This window comes from Giraffa tippelskirchi, chromosome 13, assembly GCF_054371585.1.
Source record: "Giraffa tippelskirchi isolate mGirTip1 chromosome 13, T2T-mGirTip1v1.2.pri, whole genome shotgun sequence".
NCBI classification, from domain to species: domain Eukaryota; kingdom Metazoa; phylum Chordata; class Mammalia; order Artiodactyla; family Giraffidae; genus Giraffa; species Giraffa tippelskirchi.
Window position 1 is genome coordinate 107,720,105 of NC_137287.1, and position 26,218 is coordinate 107,746,322.

The 26,218-nt window shown below is 45.3% G+C and overlaps 2 protein-coding genes and 1 non-coding gene across 5 annotated transcripts in view; 2 read left to right on the top strand and 1 right to left on the bottom strand.

The window, feature by feature from the left end:
- The first annotated feature begins 467 nt into the window (after positions 1 to 467).
- TLDC2 (TBC/LysM-associated domain containing 2) lies at positions 468 to 10,042 on the top strand. 2 transcript variants are annotated; one of them, XM_081560222.1, is made up of 6 exons: positions 468 to 539; positions 3,324 to 3,485; positions 4,605 to 4,757; positions 4,912 to 5,007; positions 8,693 to 8,766; positions 9,597 to 10,042. In XM_081560222.1, the coding sequence occupies exons 1-6, from the start codon at positions 507 to 509 to the stop codon at positions 9,730 to 9,732; spliced, it is 654 nt and encodes a 217-aa protein (XP_081416348.1). In that variant the 5' UTR covers positions 468 to 506; the 3' UTR covers positions 9,733 to 10,042. The 2 variants fall into 2 exon arrangements, with proteins under 2 accessions (XP_081416348.1, XP_081416349.1); XM_081560223.1 differs by lacking the exon at positions 4,912 to 5,007 and having other exon boundaries at positions 507 to 539; positions 9,597 to 9,732.
- TRNAE-CUC (transfer RNA glutamic acid (anticodon CUC)) lies at positions 2,748 to 2,820 on the top strand. Its single transcript has one exon. It is a non-coding gene; the product is annotated as a tRNA-Glu (tRNA).
- Positions 10,043 to 10,775: 733 nt separating the features above from the next.
- The window catches only part of SAMHD1 (SAM and HD domain containing deoxynucleoside triphosphate triphosphohydrolase 1), a 55,729-nt gene continuing 40,286 nt past the window's right edge, over positions 10,776 to 26,218 (bottom strand). The window contains exons 12-16 of one of the 2 annotated variants that reach the window (XM_081560191.1): positions 23,875 to 24,011; positions 23,006 to 23,101; positions 17,356 to 17,460; positions 16,669 to 16,806; positions 10,776 to 12,891 (exon numbers count right to left, since the gene is read on the bottom strand). In XM_081560191.1, the coding sequence (XP_081416317.1) occupies positions 12,778 to 12,891; positions 16,669 to 16,806; positions 17,356 to 17,460; positions 23,006 to 23,101; positions 23,875 to 24,011 (590 nt within the window). In that variant the 3' untranslated portion in view covers positions 10,776 to 12,777. The remainder of the gene's footprint in view (positions 12,892 to 16,668; positions 16,807 to 17,355; positions 17,461 to 23,005; positions 23,102 to 23,874; positions 24,012 to 26,218) is intronic. The other variant, XM_081560192.1, reaches the window with a different exon arrangement.

Sequence of the window (26,218 nt, forward strand, 5' to 3'; positions counted from 1 at the left end):
CCTTTTCAAGCTTCTGTTATAATGGCTTTGAGTGAAAACTGAATTGCATGCTGTCAGTCTTGTGAGGGCCTCTGAGAGATAATCTGGTCCAACATGTCATATGTGGGGAAACTGAGGCCCAGGCGTGCATAGCACTTATGCAAGGTCACACAAGGAAGTAGAGGCCCCAGACACCCTGTCTGGGGCTCAGGCAGCAGCCCAAAGGTTACAGTCTATGGGCCTGAATTACAACTAGAATTTATGGCTAACCTGCATTAGTTGCTAACTACAAGTATGGCCCTGAATGCCGAGCATAGCTGACCTCACAGACTCACTAGGGACAAGCTGGCCTGGGAGTGACAGGTGAGTGACAGGTGAGAGAGAGCAAAGGGCAGCTGGGTGGGTGTGGAGACAGCCAGGTGTGCCCCAGGCCCCTCCCTCTCATCTCCAGGTCTCACCCAGCGCTGCCTCCTCCCTGGCAGGGCTGAAGGCTTACTTACTGCCCCTGGCTGGGCTCGGACAGAAGAATGAAAAGTCTCCGCTGGCGTTACACTCGGCTGGTAAGAGGCCCAGCTGGGGCTGGGGGTCGGGCAGGAGAGGTGAGGGAGGTGAGATCTCTGGCTGGGAGGGGACTGGGCCAGGGTGCATACAGCTGGGTGTCCCCCTTGTGAGGCCCTCCCTGGCTGGCCCAGGGTTCAAAGCAAGGACTCAGGAACCTGGGGCCTTAGCGCCCAGCCCTGTGGTTCCAGGACCCTCAAGGAGCACAGACTACTGTCTCCATTCTTTCCTCCCTGGAGTGGGTGCCAGATGGAGCTCTGTCCAGAAGCCTGTCCGGTTAGAACTCCCTCCCTAGGCCTGAACCTGGGAACAGGAAAGCAGTGTCCTGTCCATCTCTTCTCCCCAAGGAGATCTCTCCTGATGAAAAGCCCCAAAGTCCTTGTGTGCAGGTATCATGTGCATGCATGCACACACACACACACACACACACACACACTCTGTTACAGAGTGGCAGCTCAGTGATTAAATGAACGAATGAATGAATGAACACACCAACATACATGCCCACTGACACTCACATATAACACAACCCCAGCTCACAACCACAAACACATTGAAAGGTAACATACAAAGTTGCATTCAACACTTCTCACACTGATTTGCCTACACAACTCTATTTTAAGCCAACACATCACACACCTTCACACAAATGTGCATTTTTTTAATAGAGGCATTTTTTATTTATTTTTATCTTTGGCTATGCTGGGTCTTTGTTGCTGCACAGGCTTTTTTCTAGTTGTGGCAAGCAGAGGCTACTTTCTGGTTGTGGTGCGCAGGCTTCTCATTGCAGTGGCTTCTTTTGTTGTGGAGCATGGGCTCAAGGGCACACAGGCTTCAGTAGATGCATCACAAGGGCTCAGCAGTTGTGGCTCCCGGGCTCTAGAGCACAGATTTAGTAGTCTTGGCGCACAGGCTTAGCTGCTCCTCGGCGTGTGGGATCTTCCTGGGCCAGGGATCAAACTCATGTCTCCTGCATTGGCAGGTGGATTCTTATCCACTGAGCTACCAGGGAAGCCCTAAATGCGCATTTTATGTGAATCTGTGCACTGTCTCACCCATGAGAAACATGCATTGTTTCACCAGCTCAAAGGGCCTTCTTTCTTCTTTGGGGATAATAACATCAGTTCAGTTCAGTTCAGTCACTCAGTCGTGTCTGACTCTCTGCGACCCCATGAATTGCAGCACGCCAGGCCTCTCTGTCCATCACCAACTCCCGGAGTCTACCCAAACCCATGTTCATCGAGTCGGTGATGCCATCCAACCATCTCATCCTCTGTCGTCCCCTTCTCCTCCCGCCCCCAATCCTACCCAGCATTAGGGTCTTTTCCAATGAGTCAACCCTTCGCATGAGGTGGCCAAAGTATTGGAGCTTCAGCTTCAACATCAGACCTTCCAGTGAACACCCAGGATTGATCTCTTTTAGGATGGATTGATTGGATCTCCTTGCAGTCCAAGAAACTCTCAAGAGTCTTCTCCAACACCACAGTTCAAAAGCATCAATTCTGCGGCGCTCAGCTTTCTTCACCGTCCAACTTTCACATCCATACATGACCACTGGAAAAACCATAGTCTTGACTAGACGGACTTTTGTTGGCAAAGTAATGTCTCTGCTTTTAAACATGCTATCTAGGTTGGCCATAACCTTCCTTCCAAGGAGTAAGCGTCTTTTAATTTCATGGCTGCAGTCACCATCAGCAGTGATTCTGGAGCCCAAAAAAGTAAAGTCTGACACTGTTTCCACTGTTTCCCCATCTATTTCCCATGGAGTGATGGGACCAGATGCCATGTGGAAAATTCTGAAAGAGATGGGCATACCAGACCATCTGACTTGTCTCTTGAGAAACCTGTATGCAGGTCAGGAAGCAACAGTTAGAACTGGACATGGAACAACAGACTGGTTCCAAATAGGAAAAGGAGTACGTCAAGGCTGTATATTGTCACCCTGCTTATTTAACTTATATGCAGAGTACATCATGAGAAACGCTGGGCTGGAAGAAACACAAGCTGGAATCAAGATTGCCGGGAGAAATATCAATAACCTCAGATATGCGGATGACACCACCCTTATGGCAGAAAGTGAAGAAGAACTAAAGAGCCTCTTGATGAAGGTGAAGGAGGAAAGTGAAAAAGTTGGCTTAAAGCTCAACGTTCAGAAAACTAAGATCATGGGATAATAACATGGGGGTAATAAAAAGCCTACTCTGGAGAGTTCCCTGGTGGTCCAGTGGTTAGGACTCCACGCTCTCACTGTGGAGGGCCCAGGTTCAATCCCTGGTTGGGGAACTGAGATCCTGCAAGCCTTGTGGCACAGCCAAAAACAAAAAAGCACATTCTTCTTAGGATTCTTGGGAAAATTCAGATTATGCTCACCAAGCATTTCACACGGGCCTGTTTACTGTATATTCAGCCACTATTGTATTATTATTATTGCTATTTCATGTACAAATGCATACATTATGGGAGCTGCCACCTGCCCTTCTCTCCAAGCTTAGAACACAATCCACGGACTGCAGCACACCAGGCCTCCCTGTCCATCACCAACTCCCGGAGTCTAAGGCCCAGTCCAAGGCCAAATCCGGTGGCGTACCTGGAAGGGGCCAGGGAGGGAGCTGGCTGGTGGGAAGGACAGGGTCTGGCCTGTCGTGGACACTTTGCTGCCTCCTCTGGCTGGACTGGCAGGGGCCAGGGAAGGGGTGATGAGGTGGCCGAGGCTCTCAGGCTCTGGACGTGTGTAAGCTCGTGTCTCCTTGTCTCTTGACCCACCAGGCCTCTGTGTGTCTTTACAGCCCAGCCAGGTGGAGGATGCTCTGTCTCGGGAGGAGGACAAGGAAGAGGAGGAGGAAAAGGAGGAGGAGACAACCCCAGTCCCAACTCCGGTTCCTGAACACCCCATGGAGCTCCAGCTGGCAGGAGCCAGCCAGGTTCTAGGAGCCTTGGAGATGAGTCAGGTTTGGGCACAGTCCATGGTACAAAGACTTCAGTCCTGCCCCACCCCAGCCAGGCCCAGGGATGCCTGGGGTCCCTCCTGCTCTGTCCTCTGCTCACTGTGTCACCTTGGGCAACTCACTTCTCCTCGCTGGGCTTTTCTGATAAAATGAGTCAGTAACCCTAGTACCACCTTCTTCACTGCACTAGGACGTTAGGGATATGGTGAACTAATCGGACTCTTTAAGTGGAATCAGTCCTTGGGAACTGAGGCCAAAGCTGGGGTGGGAATGGGAGGATGAGATGGGGAGTTAGGAGGAGGCAGTCAATATCTCATCTATTCTCTGGTTGATAGGGGCCACGATGGGCCTGACCTGAGTTCAAATCCTGGCTCTGCCACTTCCTCCCCATGTGGGCTTCAGGCAGGCTGCTTCATCTCCTCAAGCCTCAGCTTCCTCATCTATAAAATAATCCCTTTCTCTGAGGGCTCCTGCTCATTGGTGTTTCCATGGTGCCCCCTGGAAACATGAAAGTACTGTAAAGCTTTGCCAACAAAGGTCCGTCTAGTCTAAGCTATAGTTTTTTCAGTAGTCATGTGTGGATGTGAGAGTTGGACTGTAAAGAAAGCTAAGCACCAAAGAATTGATGCTTTTGAACTGTGGTCTTGGAGAAGACTCTTGATAGTCCCTTGGACTGCAAGGAGATCCAACCAGTCCATCCTAAAGGAAATCAACCCTGTATATTCATTGGAAGGACTGATGCTGAAGCTGAAGCTCCAATACTTTGGCCACCTGGTGCGAAGAGCCAACTCATTGGGAAAAAACTCTGATGCTGGGCAAGATTGAAGGCAGGATAAGGGGACAACAGAGGACGAGATGGTTGGATGGCATCATCGACTCTATGGACATGAGTTTGAGTAGACTCCGGGAGTTGGTGATGGACAGGGAGGCCTGGTGTGCTGCAGTCCGTGGGATAGCAAACAGTCAAGACACGACTGAGTGACTGAACTGAACTGAACTTGTAAAGCACGGGCTTGGGTGAGGGTTGGCTGTCTAACCTTAGTTCTCCTGGGACCCCAAGGATACGGAGCACAGAGGGTGGGGGGACCGGGAGCCCTCGCTCACCCTCTGCTCTGTCCCCAGCTCAGTCTCCACCTGCCCCCAAGAGTCACTGGATACTCCTGGAGCCTGGCCTTCTGCACGTCGAGGGACGGCTTCAGTCTGCGGAGCCTGTACAGGCAGATGGAGGGCCACAGTGGGCCGGTGCTGCTGGTGCTGAGAGACCAGGACGGCCAGGTGAGCCGTGCTGGGGGTGCTGGGGGGAGGGCTGCCACCAAGGGCTGATGGGCCCCTGGGGGCCTCTCCGACCCCCAGCTCTGCCCCAGACCCCCCAGCCTGGAGGGGATCTCCAGCTTCCTTCCAGTTGCAAACTACAAAGTCTTCCTTCCAGATGTTTGGGGCCTTCTCCTCCTCGGCCCTTCGACTCAGCAAAGGCTTCTACGGTACTGGCGAGACCTTCCTTTTCTCCTTCTCTCCACAGCTGAAGGTGATGCTCTTTTTTTTTTTTTTTTGTCTTTTTAAAAATTTTTCTTTCTTTCTTTATGGCAGTCCTGGGTCTTCATTGCTCTGTGCAGGCTTTCTCTAGTGGCGGCTAGCAGGGGCTACTCTCTAGTTGCGGTGCTTGGGTTTCTCACTGTGGTGGCTTCTCTTGTTTGGGAGCACAGGCTCTAGGGCGAGCAGGCTCAGTAGTTGTGGCGCACGGGCCGAGTTGCCCAGTGGCAGGTGGGATCTTAGTTCCTCGACTGGGGATAGAACTCACGTCTGCTGCACTGCAAGGAAGATTCTTAACCACCAGACCTCCAGGGAAGTCCCAGGGATGGTTCCTTTGTTGTGTGCTTTCCTCTAGCAACATTCAGCTCGTCAGGTTCAAGCACAGACAGCGTGGATGGGAGGGTCCAACCACGATTGGGGTTTTGCCAAGCTGATCTCCTGACTTTCTCCCAGAAAGTTGGTTCCTCCTGCCATCCTCCCTGACAAAGTGAATGGCACCTCTGTCTTTCCTGCCATTGAGACCAAAAATTTTGGAGCCCTTCTTAACGCTCCTTTCACACCCTACATCAGATGAGCTGTCAACGAATCCTGATGGGTCTTCCTTCTCTTTCTATCTCTACCCAGAATCTACCACTTCTCACAGTGTCCTTTGCTGTCACCCTGGTTCAGGCCACCATCATTACTTGCCTGTGTCCCTACTATAGCTTCCTAATGCTTCCACCTTCAGTCATCACAGTACCTGGAGTGAGCCTTTTAAAAGGTAAGTCAAGGACTTCCCTGGTGGCCCAGTGGCTAAGACTCTGAGCTCCCACTGCAGGGGGCCCAGGTTTGATCCTTGGTCAGGGAACTAGATCCCACATGCCGCAACTGAAGATCCCATGTGATGCAACTAAGACTCGGCACAGCCACAGCCAAATAAATATTTAAAATAAATGAAGTCAGAACATATCACTCCTTGGCTCCAAGCTACCAATGGCTTCTTTTTTCCCTCAGAGAAAAGCCAAAGTATTTTTTCAGAATGTTTTTATTTATTTATTTGCGACACGTGTGATCTTTCGCTGTGGTGCACAGGCTTCTCTGTAGTTGCGACACAGGCTCAGTAGTTGCGGCAGTTGCTCCGAGGCGTGTGGGATCTTAGCGCCCCGACCAGGGACCGAACTCACATCCCCTGCATCGGCAGTCAGATTCTTAACCTCTGGACCACCAGACAAATCCCCAGAGTCTTTAAAATAACCTATGAGTCTCTACATCTTCTGGACTCTCTCTGAAGTCATTTCTTGCTACTTTCCCTCTCCCTATACTGACCTCGGAGCTGGTTCTTAAACAAGCAAGCCTGTTCCTACCTCAGGGCCTTTAAAAACGCTGTTCTCCCTAAGGTTCCCTCCACAGGATCTCCGTATGAGTCAGTTCTCACTTCCTTTAGGACTCTGCTCAGATGTCAGCCTCTCAGCAGGACCCTCCCTGCTGTTTACATTTACAGCACTCCAGCCTCTGGAAACTCTTATTGCCCTTCTCTACTTCTTTCTCTTAAGCATTTGTCACAGCTAACACACTATTTATTTTACTTATTTACCTGCCTCTGGCCACTAGAGTGGGAGTCCTAGGAGGCAGGAATTTTTGTCTGTTACATCACTGGTCTATCCAGTACCTAAAACAGTGCCTTGTGCTAAATGCAAAACAAAACAAAAACCAAACTCTTGAATGGAATGATTTTTTTTCAGGCAATTGCTATAGTCTTCCCAGGCTATTATTATGGAATCTCATATTTTCAAAAAATTGGTTAATTTTTGCCTGTCTTTGGTCTTCTGGAATCTGCATTCTTCATGAATTCCCAGCAGTTCCTTGACCCTCATTCCAAGAAGCACCATGAACATCACCTTAATTTTTTCTGTAGCAATGTTTATCTTCCCCCTTCAAGTCTGAAGGTCATGTTCCTTGAGGAAAGTAGAGGAGGAGTTGAATGGTTCTGTCTTCTTGTGGTCACTTGTTAATATTATCTCATCTCTTCTGAGCCCAGAGCTTATCTTTGATTAGTCCATTTTCTTGCTAAAAACCCTTTGGTTGCTCAGAGCATTTTTTGCAACTAATTACAGGCAATCATAGGCTATACTTTTGCAGCCCTTTAAAAATCTTTTTATTAGCTAAACTGACTTTAAAAAAATAGTTTTCTATTTATCTTTGGCTGCGCTAGGCCTTCATCGCTGGGCTCAGGCTTTCTCCAGTTGCAGCGAGCGGGGCCTACTCTCTAGTTGCGTTTGAGTTGTAGGGGTCGGGCTCTCATTGTAGTGATTTCTCTCGTTGCTGAGCACAGGCTCTAGTGCAGGCTTCAGCAGTTGCGGTGTGTGGGCTTAATTACTCTGTGGCATGTGAGATCTTGCTGGACCAGGGATCGAATCTGTTCCCCCTGTGTTGGCAGGTGGATCCTTAACCGTTGGACCACCAGGGAAGTCCTAAATTGACTCCTGAATAATTTGTTCACTTAACAAACATCTACACCATGTCTTGGGAATACTGCCAGAATCAAGATAGCCTTCATGGAACTTACATGTTACCAGGGCATATTGTCACTGAACAGGGCCTGGAAGGAAGGGCTACTTTCTCTGGGATGACATTTTGTCTGAAAGCTGAGAAGTGAGCCTTCTGAGGATCTGGGGGAAGAGCGTTCTGGGCAGAGGGGTCAGCAAGACCCTGGAACAGCAATAGCTTCAGGTGTCCCAGGACAGAAAGGCCAGTGTACACGAAGTGCAGGCGGTAAAGGGGGAAAGAGGTCGGAGAGAAAATCAAGGCAGAGCACGCTGGGCTTTCGGCTGTTGTTAGATGCTGGATTTTATTCCCATTGTCAGGGCCATCAGAGAGCTTTAGCAGAGGAGGGCTAATATCCAATTTGATTGTTTAAAATAATTAATCTTTGGCTATGCTTGCTCTTTGTCGCAGCACGCGGGCTTTCTCTACTTGCAGTGGGCAGGGGCTACTCACTAGCTGTGGTGCACAGGATTCTCTTGTTGGGGAACACCGGCTCCAGGTGCTTAGTTGCCCACAGCATGTGGGATTTTCCCGGATCAGGGATTGAACCCGTGTCCCCTGCATTGGCAGGTGGATTCTATACCACTGAACCACCAGGGGAGTCCCTGACTTAATTTTGAATAGCTCACTGACTGCAGAACAGACATGGGCTTCGGGTCAGGAGACAGAGGAAGCAGAGACCCATTAGGAGGCTGTGATCCGGGGAGGAGTGACTGGCAGGGACAGAATTGGTGGCAGTCAGGGTGTCTCTTTGGGGTGGGGCTCGAAACACTTGTTGGGTGTGAAATAGCACCGGGGGTGTGCAGGCTTAGTGTTAACTCCAGTGAGAGGAGGAAACAGTTAATGGTAGAATCAGGGCCTGGCTCCTGGTGTGGACTTTTCCCCTCCTCTCTCCAACTTTGGAGGCAGGAAGCCTCAGAGGGTTCTGGTCTATTCCTAGAACAGAAGGGCTTTTGGGCTGTGGGAATTCAGACTGGAGGGCAAGAGGAGGTGAACTCCAGGGAGACTGAGAGAAACTGCAGAGTTAGGAGCCTAGAGTAGCTCCAGGGCCTTAATTGGGGCTTGGAGTTGTTTCCTTCACCACACTGCCACCCAGTGGTCCAGAGTAAAACTGCAGGAGCAGGACTCCGCCAATAACTGGAGGTTTCTTATCGCAGGTCTTCAAGTGGACAGGAAGCAACTCTTTCTTTGTGAAAGGCGACTTGGATTCTCTGATGATGGGCTGTGGCAGGTGCGTGTCCTAGTCTTCCCTAGTCTTGAGTCTCAAGGTGGTCTGTACTCTGGTCCTTTCCCCTGTCTGGAAATGCTAGGTTAGGCTAGCCCAGACAAAACGGGGGAGGCTGCTGGTTAACCTTCAAGAATCTCCCCTTGATAGGTGCCTGGACCCCAGCCAACCCCCTAAACTCTGCTCTAAGTCAATACTGAGAGGAGAGGATGGCGTGAAGTGTGTGTGTGTGTTGGGGGTGGGAAGTGGAGTGTGTTTTATAAGGTCAATCTCGCCTCTCGTGTGACCTGCATATTCAGGCAGAGTAAGTCTTATCCTGAGGGCACAGATGACAGCACAGCTTGATTAGCACCAGGCAAGTTCTTTGCTCTCCCAGCTGCCCGAATAGGCTCCACAGAGAGGTAGACTGACACAGACCCCACCAGCCGCTGCCAATTTGCAGTAACCCACTTCCCAGCTCCAGCCTAGGTTTGCTGTCAAAAGAGGGGACTAGAATGGACGCCCTGGTCTGACGTGTTCTGGGCTTGGAGTCCAAGCTTATGAGAGTCCCTCCTTTGGTTAAGGCATTGCCATCTCAATGTTCTGAAGGTTCTAAAACTGGTCTGTGGTGGTGGCTGCTCCACCGTATATGTTTATCAAAATCACTGAACTGTTAAAAAAAAAAACAAACAACTTGAAACCCCGTGGGGAACAATGTGTGAGTCCCTAACAATTTGGGACAAACTGGTTTCAGAGGAGATGAGACTAAGGCAGAGCAGTCATGGTGTGGCCAAGGGCTGCTGAGGCAGGTCTGAAGGGTGCTGGAGGGAGCTGTGCCAAGACTCTCCTCTCTTTAGTGGCCGCTTTGGGCTGTGGTTGGATGGAGACTTGTACCGTGGGGGAAGCCACCCCTGTGCGACCTTCAACAATGAGGTGCTGGCCCAGCAGGAGCAGTTCTGCATCAGCGAGCTGGAGGCCTGGGTCCTGAGCTGATGCCACAGCGGGCAGCTTCCTGAGGCGACAGGCGTTCAGACTTGCCCCTGGGTGCCGACGTGGCCACGCTCACGCAGGGCAGCCCATTCCGTCCGGAACACAGATGGAGAAGTGTTCAGTGTGGACTGTGGCTGAGAGCAGCCTCTTGGCGCCTGAGGACCAAGACAGGTGTGGAGACAGGCCACCTTCTACTAGAGAGGGGATTTGAGGGAGGAAAAGACAGTTATACCTCACCCGAGCACCACAAAATTCCTCAGGAAAATGATCCTTTTAGAGAGAACACCGTTAATACGTGTTTATTGTAGAAAAACCAGAAGATATAAAAAAATTAAAAGTGCCTAAAATTCAACCACCCCCTAAACACTATCATTTTCATGTATATCCTTCCAGACAGTTTTTCAAGGAGGTGTATGGGATTCTTACAAAATGAGATTCTTCTCTATATGCTTTGGACATTATTTTCATTTAAAGAATATTGTCAAACCACAGACACCTAACTCAACCAGTGAAATTAATAAAGACTCCAAAATAGCATTTTTCTTTTCCCAGAAAACTGACAAGCTTTCTGTCTGCTACTAGTGTGCTGGTTACTTGCAGATCTCTTATTTAATTCCACAAGGAAAATATGAAAGCAGCAAATGAACGATATGCACATTTGGGTAAAGAAGCTGAAATTCTGTAGATGGGAACGTCAGGGAGATTAAAAAGGAGGAAGGACACTTTTTCTGGCAAAAGAGGAACTTAGAAAAACTAAAAAAAAATAAAATAAAAAAATCCATAACCTTTCCCATGCTAGTGCCTGCCTCCTGACAGAATAAGATTCTTTATAAGGTCATTACTTGCCATTATTGAATGAGGAAAACCAAGTAACACAGGGCCTGTTAAAACCATCCCCTCTGGAAGACCCAACACAGTACTGAGGTATAAAGAAACATCTGGGCACATTCCTAGACCAAACACAGTTCTTTTGCACAAAAGGGTCAAAACTGGGCACGCGAGTGTGAAAGTCACTGAGGAAGACACCACTGATTTCAAGACAGAGATACATTCATGAGGCTTTATTGCAGCTGTTTCTCTCACCAGGATGAAGCGACCAGGCACTTGAACCTGCAGTCCCATTCACATTCTCAAGGTGACAAAGCTCAGTAACTCTAGAGGCCAAGCTCTTAAAGGCTCCGTTTTTATACCAATAGTGAAGATGCTTCTTAAGAAAAATTTAACCTTGTCATCGGCACGTGGTTCCCATAATTAAAACAGTTGCAAAGAGCATAAAGTGCAGCTGCCAGAAAGTACCAAAAGATGCAAACAAAACAGATTCAAGTTGTTCCTCAGAGAGCACAATGATACACTCTGAGATGACAAAATTCCAGAGTAAAACAATGATGTAAATGGAGGAGTGGCAAAAATCAAACAATCTTTGCAGAGAAACATTACATTCGTGACCTTGGGCCTGGACACATGAAGTCTGAGGTGGAGGATTCTCCCCACTGGACGTTTCGGAAGTACCGTGGCCAAAACAGACATGACCTGGTACCATGACCACTTTCTTTGGGCTTCTAGGAGCCCACTGTACCCACATCCCCATCACACAGCATTGTGGTGGGAGAGGAGCACGGTTTTAACTACTCTAGGAATTAGGGTCAACTCGATTATCTACTGGGGGTGGGGGAGGGGTGACAGAGCAGAACAGCAGACATTCCAAATGCTTGTCACTCTAGTGTCAACAGAGGAGCACCTGGTTACACAGTGGACGGTGGCAGCACCCCCAAGATGTTGGGGGTGATCTTCTGCCCTGCGGTCTGAGCTCTTCCCGCTCCCTCTTGCTCTGACCCAGAGCCAAGGCTGGCTCCCCACACCCAGGCTGCCAGGGAGGTTTCTGTAAAGGTGTGGTGAAGTACAGGACGTCAGGGGCTCACGACTGCACTCCCCATGGCTCTGCCTCTGGCAGCCACCAGCTTTAGCTCTAACTCCAGACTCTGTTTAGCTCAGGAGCACTGCTCAACCACAGTAGTGGCTACTCCACTGCTGGAGGTAGAGACACAACGGGGAACCTGGAATTCACTGGGTAAGTCACTTTGTGTCAGCATAGGCAGCCAGTCTTTGCCCTGAAACTCATCAAATGCACTGAACTGGCAAAAATGAAGTCCCAGCTCTGAGCAGCCTGGAGGACGGTTCCTATGATGGCCTCTGATCAGCACCCAAGCGAGATGCAGAGGTCAGGGGGAGGGGAGCTGCTTTCTCCAGGCTGGGCAATGGTGGAACCCTCAGAGAGTGGGCAGTGAGCACTCAGGAGAGAAAGAAACCCACTTGGGCTGGAGCCACAGCTGACCCAGAGGATAGCCTGGTTTGGGGAGTCCCTCTGCTACTGGAGCTAGGGGGTCTCGTATAAGGCAGTTTTATGTCCCATTTCAGAGGAGGCCAGCACCTCAGATCTTTTCAACAAATCAATCAGGCCTCTCATTGAAGAGCTGGAGCCCCTCCATGGCCCTCCTATACTGTTCACCCCAAGCTGGCAGTTTATGGGGGACTAAAAGGGTGAGAGGAGGTGCCTTTCCCTAATGTTGCAATCACTCAAGGAAAGCTAGCCTCAAATTCAGGGTGATGGGCACCTCCTCAGGGGGCTGGGGTTTCACATTCTGTTTTTAACCGCGGCTATTCATGACAACCCCAACTGCAAATTCCAGTGTGCGCCTTTGTCTTATTTCCAAATTTTTTAAAAAACAATCTTATGCCATAAGAGTTCAAAGTACTTAAAAAAGCTGTTAATTCTAAGAAAATAGACTGCTAAAGAAGAAAGGCTTTGATTAACATTAAAAAGAGGGAAGGCAGAGCTTTCCACAGCTCATGTTAATAAGGTCTGCCTAATACCTGTTCCTCTAGATAAAAAGGACTTAGTATGTGCGTACATTCAAGATATAAAATATAAAGCACTAGCTGTCACTCCAGTTGTAGACCTCTGTGATCAAATTCCCTAAATTAATTGTGCTGGGGGAGGAGGGAAAGGGGATAGGGAGGGGCTTTTTGTAAACAATTCAGTGCAGACATTCACATCGAGTCATTTGAGAAAAGTCGGGCTTTGACTTGGGCTGCTTCCAGGGTGCCAGCTGAATTCCACTCTGATTTCCGAGGTGTTATAAGCGGGGCTACAACGTCACTATCCTGTCAAAGAGAGAGTAACCAGGAATAAAGAAAAGCCAGTTCTGGTGGTTCTGAGCGGATGTCCCAGGCACACATATCCTCGTCCTGCAGATAGCCTGCTTCTGGACAGACTTACTCTTGGGAAACCCCGGACTGTGTACATGCTTAATTAGAGACACATGGTCCTGGGAAGGGAAGAGCTTTCAGAGCAAAAGCCACCACATCAGTTCTTTTCAAAGATGGCCAGAAGCAGCACATGGCCTGGCTCGGCAACCCCTTCCCTTCATGCAGCTTCCGGGGACACACCTTGTCCTGGTTTTCCAGGGAAAGATGGAATTTGCTGGACCCTTGCTGGACCCTCTTTCTTAGTCTCCCCTGTAACAAATGGCCCAGGTCTATAAGATGGCAAAAAGGGGGAAAGATAGTGTGTACCTGTGGAACTTGACCTTTGCTCCATAATCAAAGCTGTCACTTTGGCCTCAGCCTCCTAGACTCCACCCAAAACAAGGGTTGGTGTCAAAGTGAAGTGACACTACGACTGGAAATCAAAGAGTGTAAGAAGCTAGGCCCTCCAACGCCTTACTCTATCCTAAATTGATTCTCTAGGCGACATGAGGGTACAGGACTGTCAGAGCCTTTACTGCACGAGGAAGAGAAGGCTCGTGTAGAACACTGCCGGTCTCTCATGCCTACTTGCTCTCAGATCCACTCTCTGCCTCCATCTGCCCCGCTCTGCGTTAACAGGAGCTGCTCTTGTGAGCAACATCTCCCAGCTCCCCTGCCTACTGGCCTCCAGTCAGGTTGGGCTAGTGGGAGGCACTGGCGGGAGACTGGAAGACAGGTGGGCAGAGAAGTCAAGGTGTTTCTACTATGAGCCCTCTGGTCGGGTACAGTGGCTGTGACTCTGCTGTAAACGCTGACTTGAATATGTCACTTTCCTGCTTAAAACACCCCAACAGCTCCCATTGCTCTGAGGCTCCTGGCTTACAGGACTATGCACAGAGCCCACATCTCACCCTCCTAAATGCACCTCATTCTCTCTCACCTTCCAGACCCCCTCCCCCTTTACCCAGTTGACTCCTCATCCATCCTTCAGGTCTCAGCTTCCAAGCCCTTTTTTAAAAAATTAATTAATTTCTGGTTGCGCTGGGTCTTCACTGCTGCCCATGGGCTTTCTCTAGTTGTGGCGAGCAGGGTCTACTCCAGTTGCAGTGTATGGGCTTCTCATTGTGGTGGCTTCTCTAGTTGTGGAACGCGGGCTCTAGAGCACTGGCTCAGTAATTGTGGTACATGGGTTTACCTGCCCCATGGTACGTGGGGTCCTCCTGGGCAGGGATTCAACCCGTGTCCCTTGCATTGGCAGGTGGATTCTTAACCACAGGATCACCAGGGAAGTCTTTCTTTAAATGAGTCTTACCCAACCAACCAACTCTGGCTTAAACCCTTCACCTTTTTGCTCCTCTAAGACTGTACACACTGCTCCGAGCCCAAAGTACTTGCACACTACTGTAATTATTATTTACTCGAGTTTTTATTGTCCCCAACTAGAGCGAGACCCTCGCGAACTGTCTCAGGTACTGTTCCATCCCTGGTCCGGGACACAGGACCTGGGGGAACATTCATTCCCTGAATGAATGTATCTGGATTTAAGGTCCAACTTGAGTAGCCTCTTGTCTCTCTGTTTCCAGTCTATCCACATGCCAGTCTATCTGTCGCTAGAGTCTTCCTTCCTCATGAGGGGTTTAGTCTCCTTAGAAGCTATAGTTCTTAAGACGGACAGACTTCCTTATTCCCACAGGTCTAGCTAGAGATAAAAGCCCAGAAGTAAATAATAATTACAGCAGGGACTTCCCTGTTGGTACAATGGATAAGAATCTGCTTGCCAATGCAGGGGACACGGGTTCAATCCCTGGTCCGGGTGGGAAGATCCCACATGCCGTGGAGCAACTAAGCCCATGCACCACAACTACTGAGCTCGTGCATCACAACTACCGAAGCCTGTGCACCCAGAGCCTGCACTCCACAACAGAAGCCACTGCAATGAGAAGCCCGTGCACTGCAATGAAGAGTAGCCCCTGCTCACTGCAACTAGAGAAAGCCTGTACACAGTGATGAAGGTCCAGTGCAGCCAAAAACAAATCAATAAAATTAAATAAAATAACACATAAATAAAATTGTTAAAAGAAAATAATTATAGCAGCATGGTAAGTCTTGAATACTTTCGGCAATTCCCTCCCCACTGTGCACAAGAATAACTCTTTCTTAGCTGATTATCAGTGCTTCTCCACCATCAAGCCGACTCTGTTTCCCCTGTCACCTCAACAATAAGAGTTTTCTCCTCCAGTCAGACCAGTCTCTTCATAGCTCCCAAACACACCTGACTTGTTCCAGTTTCATTTTTGTGTAGCTCTCAGTTCTCTCTGCTACTCATCCAAACACAACCCAGCTTTTGGATCTAGAAGAATCCTCCCTCCTACCTGACAGCTCTCTCAACCCTGAATACTAAAAGACTTCCCTATGTCCCTCCCTCTGGCATTTGACAAAGATCTGATATACTGGGCTACTCTTTCACATCTAACCTTTCATTTTTGTTTCCTTCAGTATCTAATGCTTGGGGGGAAGCAGGTAGGGTGCTGTGAGAGACAGTACTAGACCAGGAAGCAGAATGCCGTTTCCGACCTACCTACCAATCATTTGTTCAATCAACAGCTATCAATTGGTCATGTTCTCTGTGCCAGGCATCCACCACGTGCAGGTCAATAAAGGACCATTTCAACAACATTCTCTATGGGACTGGCAACTAGTGAATTTAAATAGGTTACAAGTTTGGGAATGCTGAATTTACTCAGCTTTGGGAAAGTGATTTTACCAATAAAGTGAGCAGGAATTAACCAGGTTTAGGTAGGAAACAAAAGAATTACAGGCAGAAGAAACAGCTCTGAGGCACAAAGGACAGAAACTTGTCTGCTAGTTTTAGTAACACTGAAGTCACTGGTGGTCCTAGTGAGAGTAGATTTAATACAGGCCGAGACCTTGGAGATATTGCAATACATGCAAGTACAATAAAATGACTGGCAAAACTGCCAGAATGTAAAACAGATAGCTAGTGGGAAGCTGCTGGATAGCACAGGGAATTCAGCTCAGTGCTCTGTGATGACCTAGAGGGGTGCGATGGAGGTGAGTGGGAGGGAGGCTCCAGAGAGACGGGATATATGATTACATAGAGCTGATTCACGCTGTTGTACAGCAGAAACTAACACAGCACTGTAAAGCAATTATACTCCAATTTTAAAAATAATTAAATCAAAAAATTAAAAGGGAAGCTTAATGTGGAAAAACTTTTTTTTCCCCAAGTCATATGACTATTATTTTCTTCTTGTTTTATATTGGAGTACAGTTGATTAACTATATGGTGTCAGTTTCAGGTGTACAGTGAAGTGATTCAGTTTTAAATATGTATCTATTCGTTTTCAAATTCCTTTCCCATTTAAGTTGTTACATAATACTGAGCAGAGTTCCCTGTGCTATACAGAAGGTCCTAGGTCTTTGCTGGTTATTCATCTCAAATACGGCAGTGTGTTCATGTCAATCCCAAACTCCCTAACTATTCCTGCCCACCCCCATCCTTCACCCATGGTAACCATAAGTTCGTTCTCTAAGTTTGTGAGTCTGTTTCTATCTTGTTAATAAGTTCATCAAACGACCATCATTTAAACGAGAACTTTTCAAAGGGAAGTAAAGATTGCTTGTGGTTTTTACTTAAAAATTTCTGTGACGTATGTGAATAATGTCACCCACCTGTGGCTTGGTGAAGTCTTTGATTAAACACCAATGGACGAAATGCTGTTTTGCAGCAAACAGACTCTTTTCATCTGTCTTCTTACAGTAAACTCTAATCAGCTGCTCAGCAAATCTCTCTGGCAAAAACTGAGAAACCTTTTTAAAGAAGGAAAGAGTTCACTGTCACCTTGAATTCACACGCTGAAGAGAGAAATCAGCTGTCCCTAAGCTCCATGCTTGATGTGATATTAAACGCACCATGTTGTTTGGTATTTTATACCAATGATAATCCAAAGGAAAGAATTCAGGGTAACTGTCATACTGCAAGATGTCCCATAATTTTATGTCCATTAATAAAAGATGAAAGGTTTATATGATATAATTATATGAAGACTACAGACTCTCTCACAGAAGATATACAAATAAGCACATTTAACTTAGATGACTTCAACCATATGATATTCCTGTCCCACCAGACTTACAAATTACCTTCTAAACCAAAAAATGGAGCTTTCTTCAAGCTCAGCAAACAGGAAAAACTGGCTGTTAAGATGGTTTAGTCTACCAAAATCAAGTATACTTTAATTTTAAAGATAGGTTTCTGTTTTTTTTTTTTAAACTGTATACATTGATTTCAGAGCCTAACCTGCATGTAAAATGCCACTTTACTACAAAGATTTGCCAAATGCCACTGTAAGTAGTTACCTGGTTTCTAGTAATCATGATTGCCTTGCTGAGGTCACTCTTACAATAGAAGCGAACATGATCAATAGGATTCTTGTCTTCCATCCCATAATCCATGTTGATAACCTTAATACAAGCAATAAATGAGCGATCATGTACATAACAGCAATGAGAATTAAATTCGGGATTGTGAGGGTATCACAAGAAATGAAGCTGCACTCTCTGGAGAAGTAGGAGCCCTGGTAGAGTGGCTCATAGTGGAACAAAAGTAGTTCTGGTTCACGACCCATAGGGATTTGAAATCTGGGTGGGGTGAGGAGAGAGATTTTATGCTTTTAATATAAGTAGGGTATCAAGTCAATATCCACTATGTGACAGACACATGCCAGGCACTGTTGTGCAGAGATACAAGGATGTTTGATAAAATCCCAGCCCCCACAGATCACATGGCCTAGACTAAGGTAGAACAAATAATTATAAAAGTAATTACTGGGAATTCCCTGTTGGTACAGTGGTTAGGACTTGGTGGTCTCACTGCCAGGGGCCTGGGTTTGATCCCTGGTCGGAAGACTAAGATCCTGCAAGCTGTATGGTGGTGTGGCCAAAAAATTAAAAAAAAAAAAAAAAAAAGAGCTACCAAAGAAAAGCAAATGGTGCTGCGAAACTTTGTGACCTGAGAACCTAGTAGTCTGGAGCTCCTAGGCAATGACTGGAAATATTCTCCTGGGAAAGTGATTTTACTAATAAAGTGAGCAAGAATTAACCAGGCTTAGATAGGAAAAAAAAAGAATTCTAGGCAGAAGAAAGAGAAAGAGCTCTGAGGCAGAAAGGACAGAAACTTTTCTGCTAGTTTTAGTAACACTGAAGTCACTGGTGGTCTTAGTGAGTAGTTTTAATACAGGCCTAGACCTTGGAGATATTGCAATACATGCAAAGTACAATAAGATGATTGGCAATAAAACGAGGTAGAGCTCTATAGTGATGGTGACAGAAAAGCGGTTCAGAAGTAAATGAGAATGGACTTCCCTGATGGTCCAGTGGTTAAGGCTCCATGGTTCCATTGTAGGGGCACAGGTTCGGTCCCTGGTCGGGGAAGTAAGATCCCGCATGCCACGTGGCATGGCTTAAAACAAACAACAATACACAAAAAAGAAGTCGAGAAATAAAAGAGAGAAGACAACTCTTAGAAGTTTGGTGGTTAAGAGAGGCAAGAGGTGAGACTACGGAGTGGACCGTGGTACCCAGGAAAGGTGAGGGGACAAGCTGGAAGGAAGGAAGGAGACAATAAACTGGAGTTCCCAATGAGCTAGGAACAAGCAAGTAAGGAAGAAAGGGATTTGTGGACAGAGATGGGATGCTTAAATTAGTGAATTTTAGAGGAAGGGCATTTTTCAATGTCAATAAGATTCAGAGTGCATAATCTGCTGAGTGTGCTGGCTGAGGTGGAGGGTATAAGGTCATTGAGGATGAGGATAAGGAGATCTGAGCTGGCGTCATGGGACTATGAAGCCACTAAAGATGATGGCAGGAACTGGAGTGAGTGGAAGGCTCTATACTATGCCAAAATCTTCAACCAAGAGGACAGGAGCTGGTTTAAGGGTGGCAGTCTCAGAGGAACGGGGATCTTGCATGGGGTCTGGAGATGGTCGTAGGGGACAAAAGGACTGATGACCAGGAAGATCTCCTGACCCTGAGGAATGTGCTTTTCCTGAAAGAGCTGCAGGGGATACGGTTCTCAGGGGACAGCAGGCTGCATGCAACAAAGGCAAAGAGATAGTGAAGAGGCTGAAGATACAGGTGCATTAATTATGGAATGGAAATTCCTAAGGGCCTCATGGACAGGTTCTGGACAAGGGAAGAGACTGGAAGTGAAATAACAGGAAGAATAGAGTAATGTGGCGAGGATAGTGCAAAAAAAAAAAAAAGAACAGATGATAAGAGGGGCTTATCCTGCGAGTGGAGACAGAAGAAAACCAGTCTGTGAGCTTTGGTGGCGATGCTCCCTGTGAGAAGCATGGACATCTGAGATTCAGCCGTGGTCCAGAAGTGAGCCCAGCGTCTGCAGTACACGGCTGGCCCTCCCGTGCTGTGTGGTCCACTGGCTCTGAGAGCTGCATCCCTTTGATGTGAGGGAAAACTGCTCAGTCCTCCCCATGATCCCAGGGCCGGTGCTATCACAGGCCTCTGTGTAAGTGCCACGTGGGAGGGACCGATGCAGCCTTGACATTTTCACCCATCATGGTAACGCATGAATACTAATCAAATTTTCAACAATTTTACAAGTGCTGCTAGCTCTTAGGTATTTCTTTCCTTGGCTTTAAAATTGGAATAAAAGGCAATCCTCATTTTCTCTACAATGTACTGTAAATTCCTCCTTTAAGCATATTTGATGAAACAGTTATTCTTCCAGTGGGCAATGTTATAGTAGTTGGAGATCCCATTCTTTAAGGGCTCTCGGGCTCAGTAGGTGCGGCTTGTGGGCTCTAAAGTGTGGACTCAGTAGTTGTGGCGCACGGGCTTAGTTGCCCTGTGGCATGTGGACTCTTCCTGAAGCAGAGATTGAACCAGTGTCCCCTGCATTGGCAGGCAAATTCTTAACCACTGAAGCACCTAGGAAGTCCCAGAGATCCCATTTTTAACCAAGGACTTAAGAGTAAAAAGTAGCTACAGACCAACAACTACGTATTTTTAATTCTATCTAGTAAATTATGTTTTACAGCCCAATAGATAATCATAAAATTACTACTCGCAGTCTTAAAAGGAGTTGGTAAAATGGACCACACAAATATATCACACCGTAAAACTAAAATTGGAATGCGAATACACGATAAGACATGTAGTTAGCAATTTTACTTGCTTTCTCAGAATATAGAAGGGCTTTACCCATCTTAAAATGGATAGTTATTTTTTCTGATTATGAAACTCTTATACCACACTCACTATAGGAAAAAGTCACCTGAAATTCTACCACCCAGGTAGAAACAATGTTAATATATCCAGGATTTTTCAGTGTGTTCACTGTATATACACATGTATATAAGTTTAAAGGTGCAAAAATAAAATAATTCTGTATGTACTTTTTTCACTTATTATAAACATCTTTCCATGTTAAAAACAACTTTTAATGCTTGCAGTATTCCACTGACATACACACTTTCCCTCAAATTTCACACTATAATAATGCCACAATAAATGTATTTGTGTTTTTGTGCAAAACTGATTATCTCCTTAGGACAAACCTCCAGACTGAAATTACTGGGTCAGTTAAAATTGACCCAAGTTTGATCTCTTGTCAATTTACACTCCCATTATCACATATCTTTATTATCACAATATCTTTAAAAAATTTTTTTATCTTATATATCTGAGAATCAAAAAACTCATTGCATCAATTTGCCTACAGGTTAATAAGAAAGTTAAACTTCCTTTCATGTCTACTGGCCATGTGTGTGTCATCTTCTATGCATGAGGCCACCTGGATGGAGATCCACTGGGAAGTGGGGGGACTACCAGGAGCAATGCCCTGCACTGAGGGCAAGGACAGACACGTGCAAGCCCAGGGGTAACATTCTGGAGAAGGAAGCCTTTCAGAGCCTCAGGAAGTCAGGATGTGAGATCCCTTTATTCTGGTGGAACTTCATCTAATGAAAGAGGAGCCTGCAGCCTGATCTGCAGCTCTAAGGCACTTGAACACACAACCAAGGAAATAGAGAGGGGGTTCAAGGGCAAAGAATGGTTATAGAAAGATTGCCCTTCCCTCAAAGATGCGTCAGCAAGAAGATAAAAATTGAGAGGCTTTACACAGGGAAGACTGTTCTGAGATTTCAGGAGTAGAACTCTGAAAAGAATTTCTTATGAGACAACAGAAGAAAATGTTAGAAAGTCATTTGGCATTCTCATAGGATATAAGAAGACACTACCTTTTCTACGAAAATAGGAGTCAAAAAGTCTTAACTTTTTCCTTTGTGTGTGCTATTAAAAAATTATTGGTATGTATTACTTTTTTTTTTTTTACATACCTTGGCCTAGTGGTTTTCCCTACTTTCTTCAATTTAAGTCTGAATTTTGCAATAAAGAGTTCGTGATCTGAGCCACAGTCAGCTCCTGGTCTTGTGTTTGTTGACTGTATAGAGCTTCTCCATCTTTGGTTGCAAAAAATATAATCAATTTGATCTGGGTATTGACCATCTGGTGATGTTCATGTGTAGAGTCATCTCTTGTGTTGTTGGTAGAGTGTGTTTGCTATGACTGGTGTGTTCTCTTAGCAAAACTCTGTTAGCCTTTGCCCTGCTTCATTTTTTACTCCAAAACCAAACTTGCCTATTACCCCAGGTATCTTCCTATTTTTGCATTCCAGTCCCCTATGATGAAAAGGACAACTTTTTTTGGTGTTAGTTCTAGAAAGTCTTGTAGATCTCCACAAAACTGTTCAACTTCAGCTTCTTTGGCATCAGTGGTTGGGGCATAGACTTGGATTACTGTAAAATTGAATGGTTTGGCTTGGAAACAAACAGAGATCATTCTGTCATTTTTGAGATTGCACCCAAGTACTGCTTTTCAGACTCTTTTGTTGACTATGAGGACTACTCCATTTCTTCTAAGGGATTCTTGTCCACAGTAGTAGATATAATGGTCCTCTGAATTAAATTTGTCCATTCCTGTCCATTTTAGTTCACTGATTCCTAAAATGTCAATGTTCACTCTTGTCATCTCTCCTGTTTGACCACTTCCAATTTACTTTGATTCATGGTCCTAACATTCCATGTTCCTATACAATATTGTTCCTTACAGCATTGGACTTTACTTTCACTACCAGACATATCCATAACTGGGCACTGTTTCCACTTTGACTAATTCTCTTCACTCCTTCTGAAGCTATATCTCTGTTCTTCTCCAGTGGCATATTGGGCACCTACCAACCTGGGGAGTTCATTTTTCAGTGTCATATCTTTTTGCCTTTTCATACTGCTCATACAGTTCTCAAGGCAAGAATACTGAAGTGGTTTGCCATTCCCTTCTCCAGTGGACCCCCTGATGTGAAGAGCCCACTCATTAGAAAAGGCCTTGATGCTGGGAAAGATTGAAGGCAAGAGGAGTAGGGGACAACAGAAAACAAGATGATTGGATCGCATCACCAACTCAATGGACGTGAGTTTGAGCAAGCTCTGGGAGACAGTTGAAGGATAGGGAAGCCTGGCATGCTGCAGTCCATGGGGTCATGACTGAGCAACTGAACAACAATTACTTTTTTGATCAAGAAAACATTCAAAAATCACTGTATACAATGCTCTATTAATAACATGACCACAATTACATAAAATACTGACAATACTGACATAAAAATATGCCAAAGGAAATTTTGTTCATTGTTGTTTACTCCCTCAGTTGTGCCCAACTCTTTTTCGACCCCATGGACTGTTAGCCCAGCCTGCCAGGCTCCTATGTCCACGGAATTTCCCAGGCAAGAATACTGGAGTTGGCTGTCATTTAAAAAATCTGCCTAATGTTATTTTTTTCTGTGATATCATAGGTGATTCTCTTCTATCCATCTTTTTTCTGTATTTTCCAGATTTTCTATAATGAACATGTACTACTGTTATAATAGGGGTGGTAGTGATGCTTTACCTTAAATAAATTCTTTGCTTAGCATGTTATTGAGCTAACTACTTACATCCACTATCAAATCTTCAGCCTTCAGTTCAGCTTCTAGCAGTACATCACTGGGTTTAGCACTGGCGACCTCTTCTGGAAGGTGTTCGTAGTTTTCCTGGAAAAGACAAGGCTCCTCATGTTAGAAGTCCAGTTCTTCATCCTACAGTGTTGGTGCCACGAAGAGGGTTCTTCTCTAAAAATGGCACTTTACCAAGAAACGTAGATAGAATTTCCCAACAAATACATACCCATGCTACCTTTTAATCAAATCACAATAGTGTGATTTTCATAACAGAATTTCACATTGAAAAAAATGAGGCATTAACCTATTAGTAAAACAAGAAGTATGACCTAAGGAAGTATTGTGAGGCAGGATGTGGTTATCAGTATAGCTTGTGTTACAGGTTTTTTGACAAAGATAAGACCCTTCAACAAGCAGGAGGGAGAACTAATGACTGAACTAAGGAAGGCAGGCAAGCACTGTCTGGGAGAAAGTGATAAACCGTGAAAGAAGGAAGTAGTTAAAAAGCAGGTCCTTAGAGTCTCAAAGAAGCTCATGCAGAGGCCTTATTTTGAGGCCCCTTTTCCATTACATTCATTTTCTGGTCTTTGGATCTAGATAAAATGTGAGGCCCCCTCTCACTTCCGAGTTGAGAAAGTAAAGGTTTGGAGTAAATGAGACTTGACTTTGAATCCTAGCTCACTAAATGTGCTTCTGTAGGCAAGTTATTTAATCTCTCCCAAGCTTCAGTTGTCTGCAAGATAGGCCTCAAGGGATTGATGTGAAGATTAAATGAGAACATATTAAAATAAAGGGCTTAGAATACAGCCGCGGTATTGTGATGGGAATGGTTTCCTCTTGGGGGGACAGAGGACCTTTCAACTTACCTTTTTAATTCTTTGTGTCCTGGGCTGAGTCTCACCCACAAACTTGTATAGATTACGGGATTCAATTTGCTTTAAAATCGTTCGTGCAGCATCCAATTTGGGATCAGTGGAGTATAAGATCTCCAGAAAAATGTTATCTGCCAATTTGATGAAATTTCAGTTATATTAAAATGAAAAAAAACAAAACAAACAAACAAAAAACCCCAAGATTTAAAGAGACTCATACATCGCTGTACTTCTGAAATGATTTCAAGCAGAGGTTTACAAACGTACATACACTATGATTATAAAGATGTGAAAAAATGTTTGTAAAAAGTGCTCCAGTCAGTGTCTTGGATTTCTTTCAGGATAACCTAATGAGCGGGAAAGGGGAGACATGAGATAAGACTGCACTGGAGATGATGACTTGAGAATGGGTTTGGGGTACAAAAGAGTGTATTAGTTTATTGCTTTTTTTTTTTAAAGAGAATGAAACTTAAGGAATTACAAAATTATGTCTGAGATCTGCTTCAAAAATGGCCCAGGGTCTGATGGGGTGAAGGGATGAAATAAAACTGCCATGCTAATTATTGCAGCTAAATCATGAAGCTAAGTGATGTAAATTTACTTAATATAAAGTTTTTAAGGGAGTTCCCTGGAGGTCCAGTAGTTAGGACTCAGTACTTTCACTTCTGGGGCTTGGGTTCGATCCCTGGTAGGGGAACTAAGATCCTGCAAAGAAAGGCACAGTCAAAAAAAAGAAAAAGTTTTTAAAGGTTTCATTCCATAATAATAGAAGAAAGCTTAATTTCCTTCTTCCTTTTTCTTCAGACTTTTTATTTCAGAAATTTCAAAATAAAATACCCTTCACCAAAATTTATCAACTGTTTTGTTTCAAAATATGCAAACACTCTCTGTATGTGTGCACATATAAATTTTTGAGGAAACATTTGAAAAGTACAGACATCAAGACTCTTGACTCCTAAATATTTCAGCATACACTTCGCAAGAACAAGAACATTCTCTAACTTAATCACAATCATGTCAAGAAATTTAACACTGATATAAAGATATCTAACATATAATCTGTACTTGAATTTGTTCAATTGTTGCAATAAGGCAATTTACAAATTTTTGTTGCTGGATACAGATACCAATCAAGGATTATGGATGACATTAGTTGTCATGTTTTCTAGGCTCCTCCCATCTACAACTAGGTAATTCTGACTTCTTTCATGATGTTGACAATTTAGAAAAGTTCAGGCAGTCGTTTTGTAAAATGTCCAGACTGTGAACTTGTTTGCTGTTTCTTCACCACTAGATTCAAGGAAAACACTGTTATGAAGAACATTATACAAGTGTTATAAAATCTAAGAGCACTACATGAGCTTGGCCCAGGGCATCACATCATGTGTCACATAATGGGCTTTGTTACCAAGTTCCAAAAGTTGGTTAGGGCAATAATCCCCAGGTTTTTCTCTGTAATAAATGAACCCTTCTGCAAGGTGATATTTTCAGAGGCTCTGATTATCCCAGTAAGTTTTCAACCAATGGTTTAGCATGCACTCATTATCCTTGATTGAATCAACCACTGCATTTTGCAAAGTTAATTTTATTAAAATGCCCTTTCTTGGCAAAATATTAGCAGCCTATGTCATTCATGTCACCTACATGTATATGTATGTTCTTCCCTCTTAATACTTGGTTAACAGATTCCTTACCCTCTCAGTGATGTTTTTAAAAAACATTTTTTAAAAACTTGTTCATTTTACTTATTTTTCCCTGTGCTGGGTCTTTCTTGCTGTGCACGGGCTTTCTCTAGTTGCAGCAAGTAGGGGCTACTCTCTAGTTGTGGTGCTCGGGCTTCTCCTGTGGGGGCTTCTCTTGCTGCAGAGCAAGGGCTCTAGTGCCCATGGGCTTCAACAGTTGTGGCGCATGGACTTAGTTTTCCCACAGCATGGAAAATCCTGCCAGACCAGGTATCGAACCAGTGGCCCCTGCATTGGCAGGAGGGTTGTTAACCACTAGACCACCAGGGAAGTCTGGTTTTCATTATTTCTTTACATATTATACTCAGTGTGAAAAACAAAACAATTTTAATATAATAAGACCACACTTTTCTAATCCATGCTTTAATCTACCCTATTCCCAGCTAAATTAGGGAAATGCTTTCCCCCATGACAGAATCTCACTTCTTGAAGGCCTATCTAATCTCTGAGGTTCATCTCAAAAAATGCCTGATTACGAAACCTTCCCCAGTGCATCCAAATCAAAGATGTAATTCCTTCTTCCTTCGAACCCCAAAGAACTTGACTGATACTCTTCTTATGCCTTTCATCTTATTCTACCAGGTACAGTTTTGGGG

Coding starts and splice junctions, on each gene's coding strand:
- TLDC2 (XM_081560222.1), top strand. CDS start 507: ATGAAAAGTCTCCGCTGGCGTTACACTCGGCTG. Junction 5,008..8,692: donor CCTTCTCTCCACAGCTGAAG/GTGATGCTCTTT, acceptor TTCTTATCGCAG/GTCTTCAAGTGGACAGGAAG. Junction 8,767..9,596: donor CTGATGATGGGCTGTGGCAG/GTGCGTGTCCTA, acceptor TCCTCTCTTTAG/TGGCCGCTTTGGGCTGTGGT.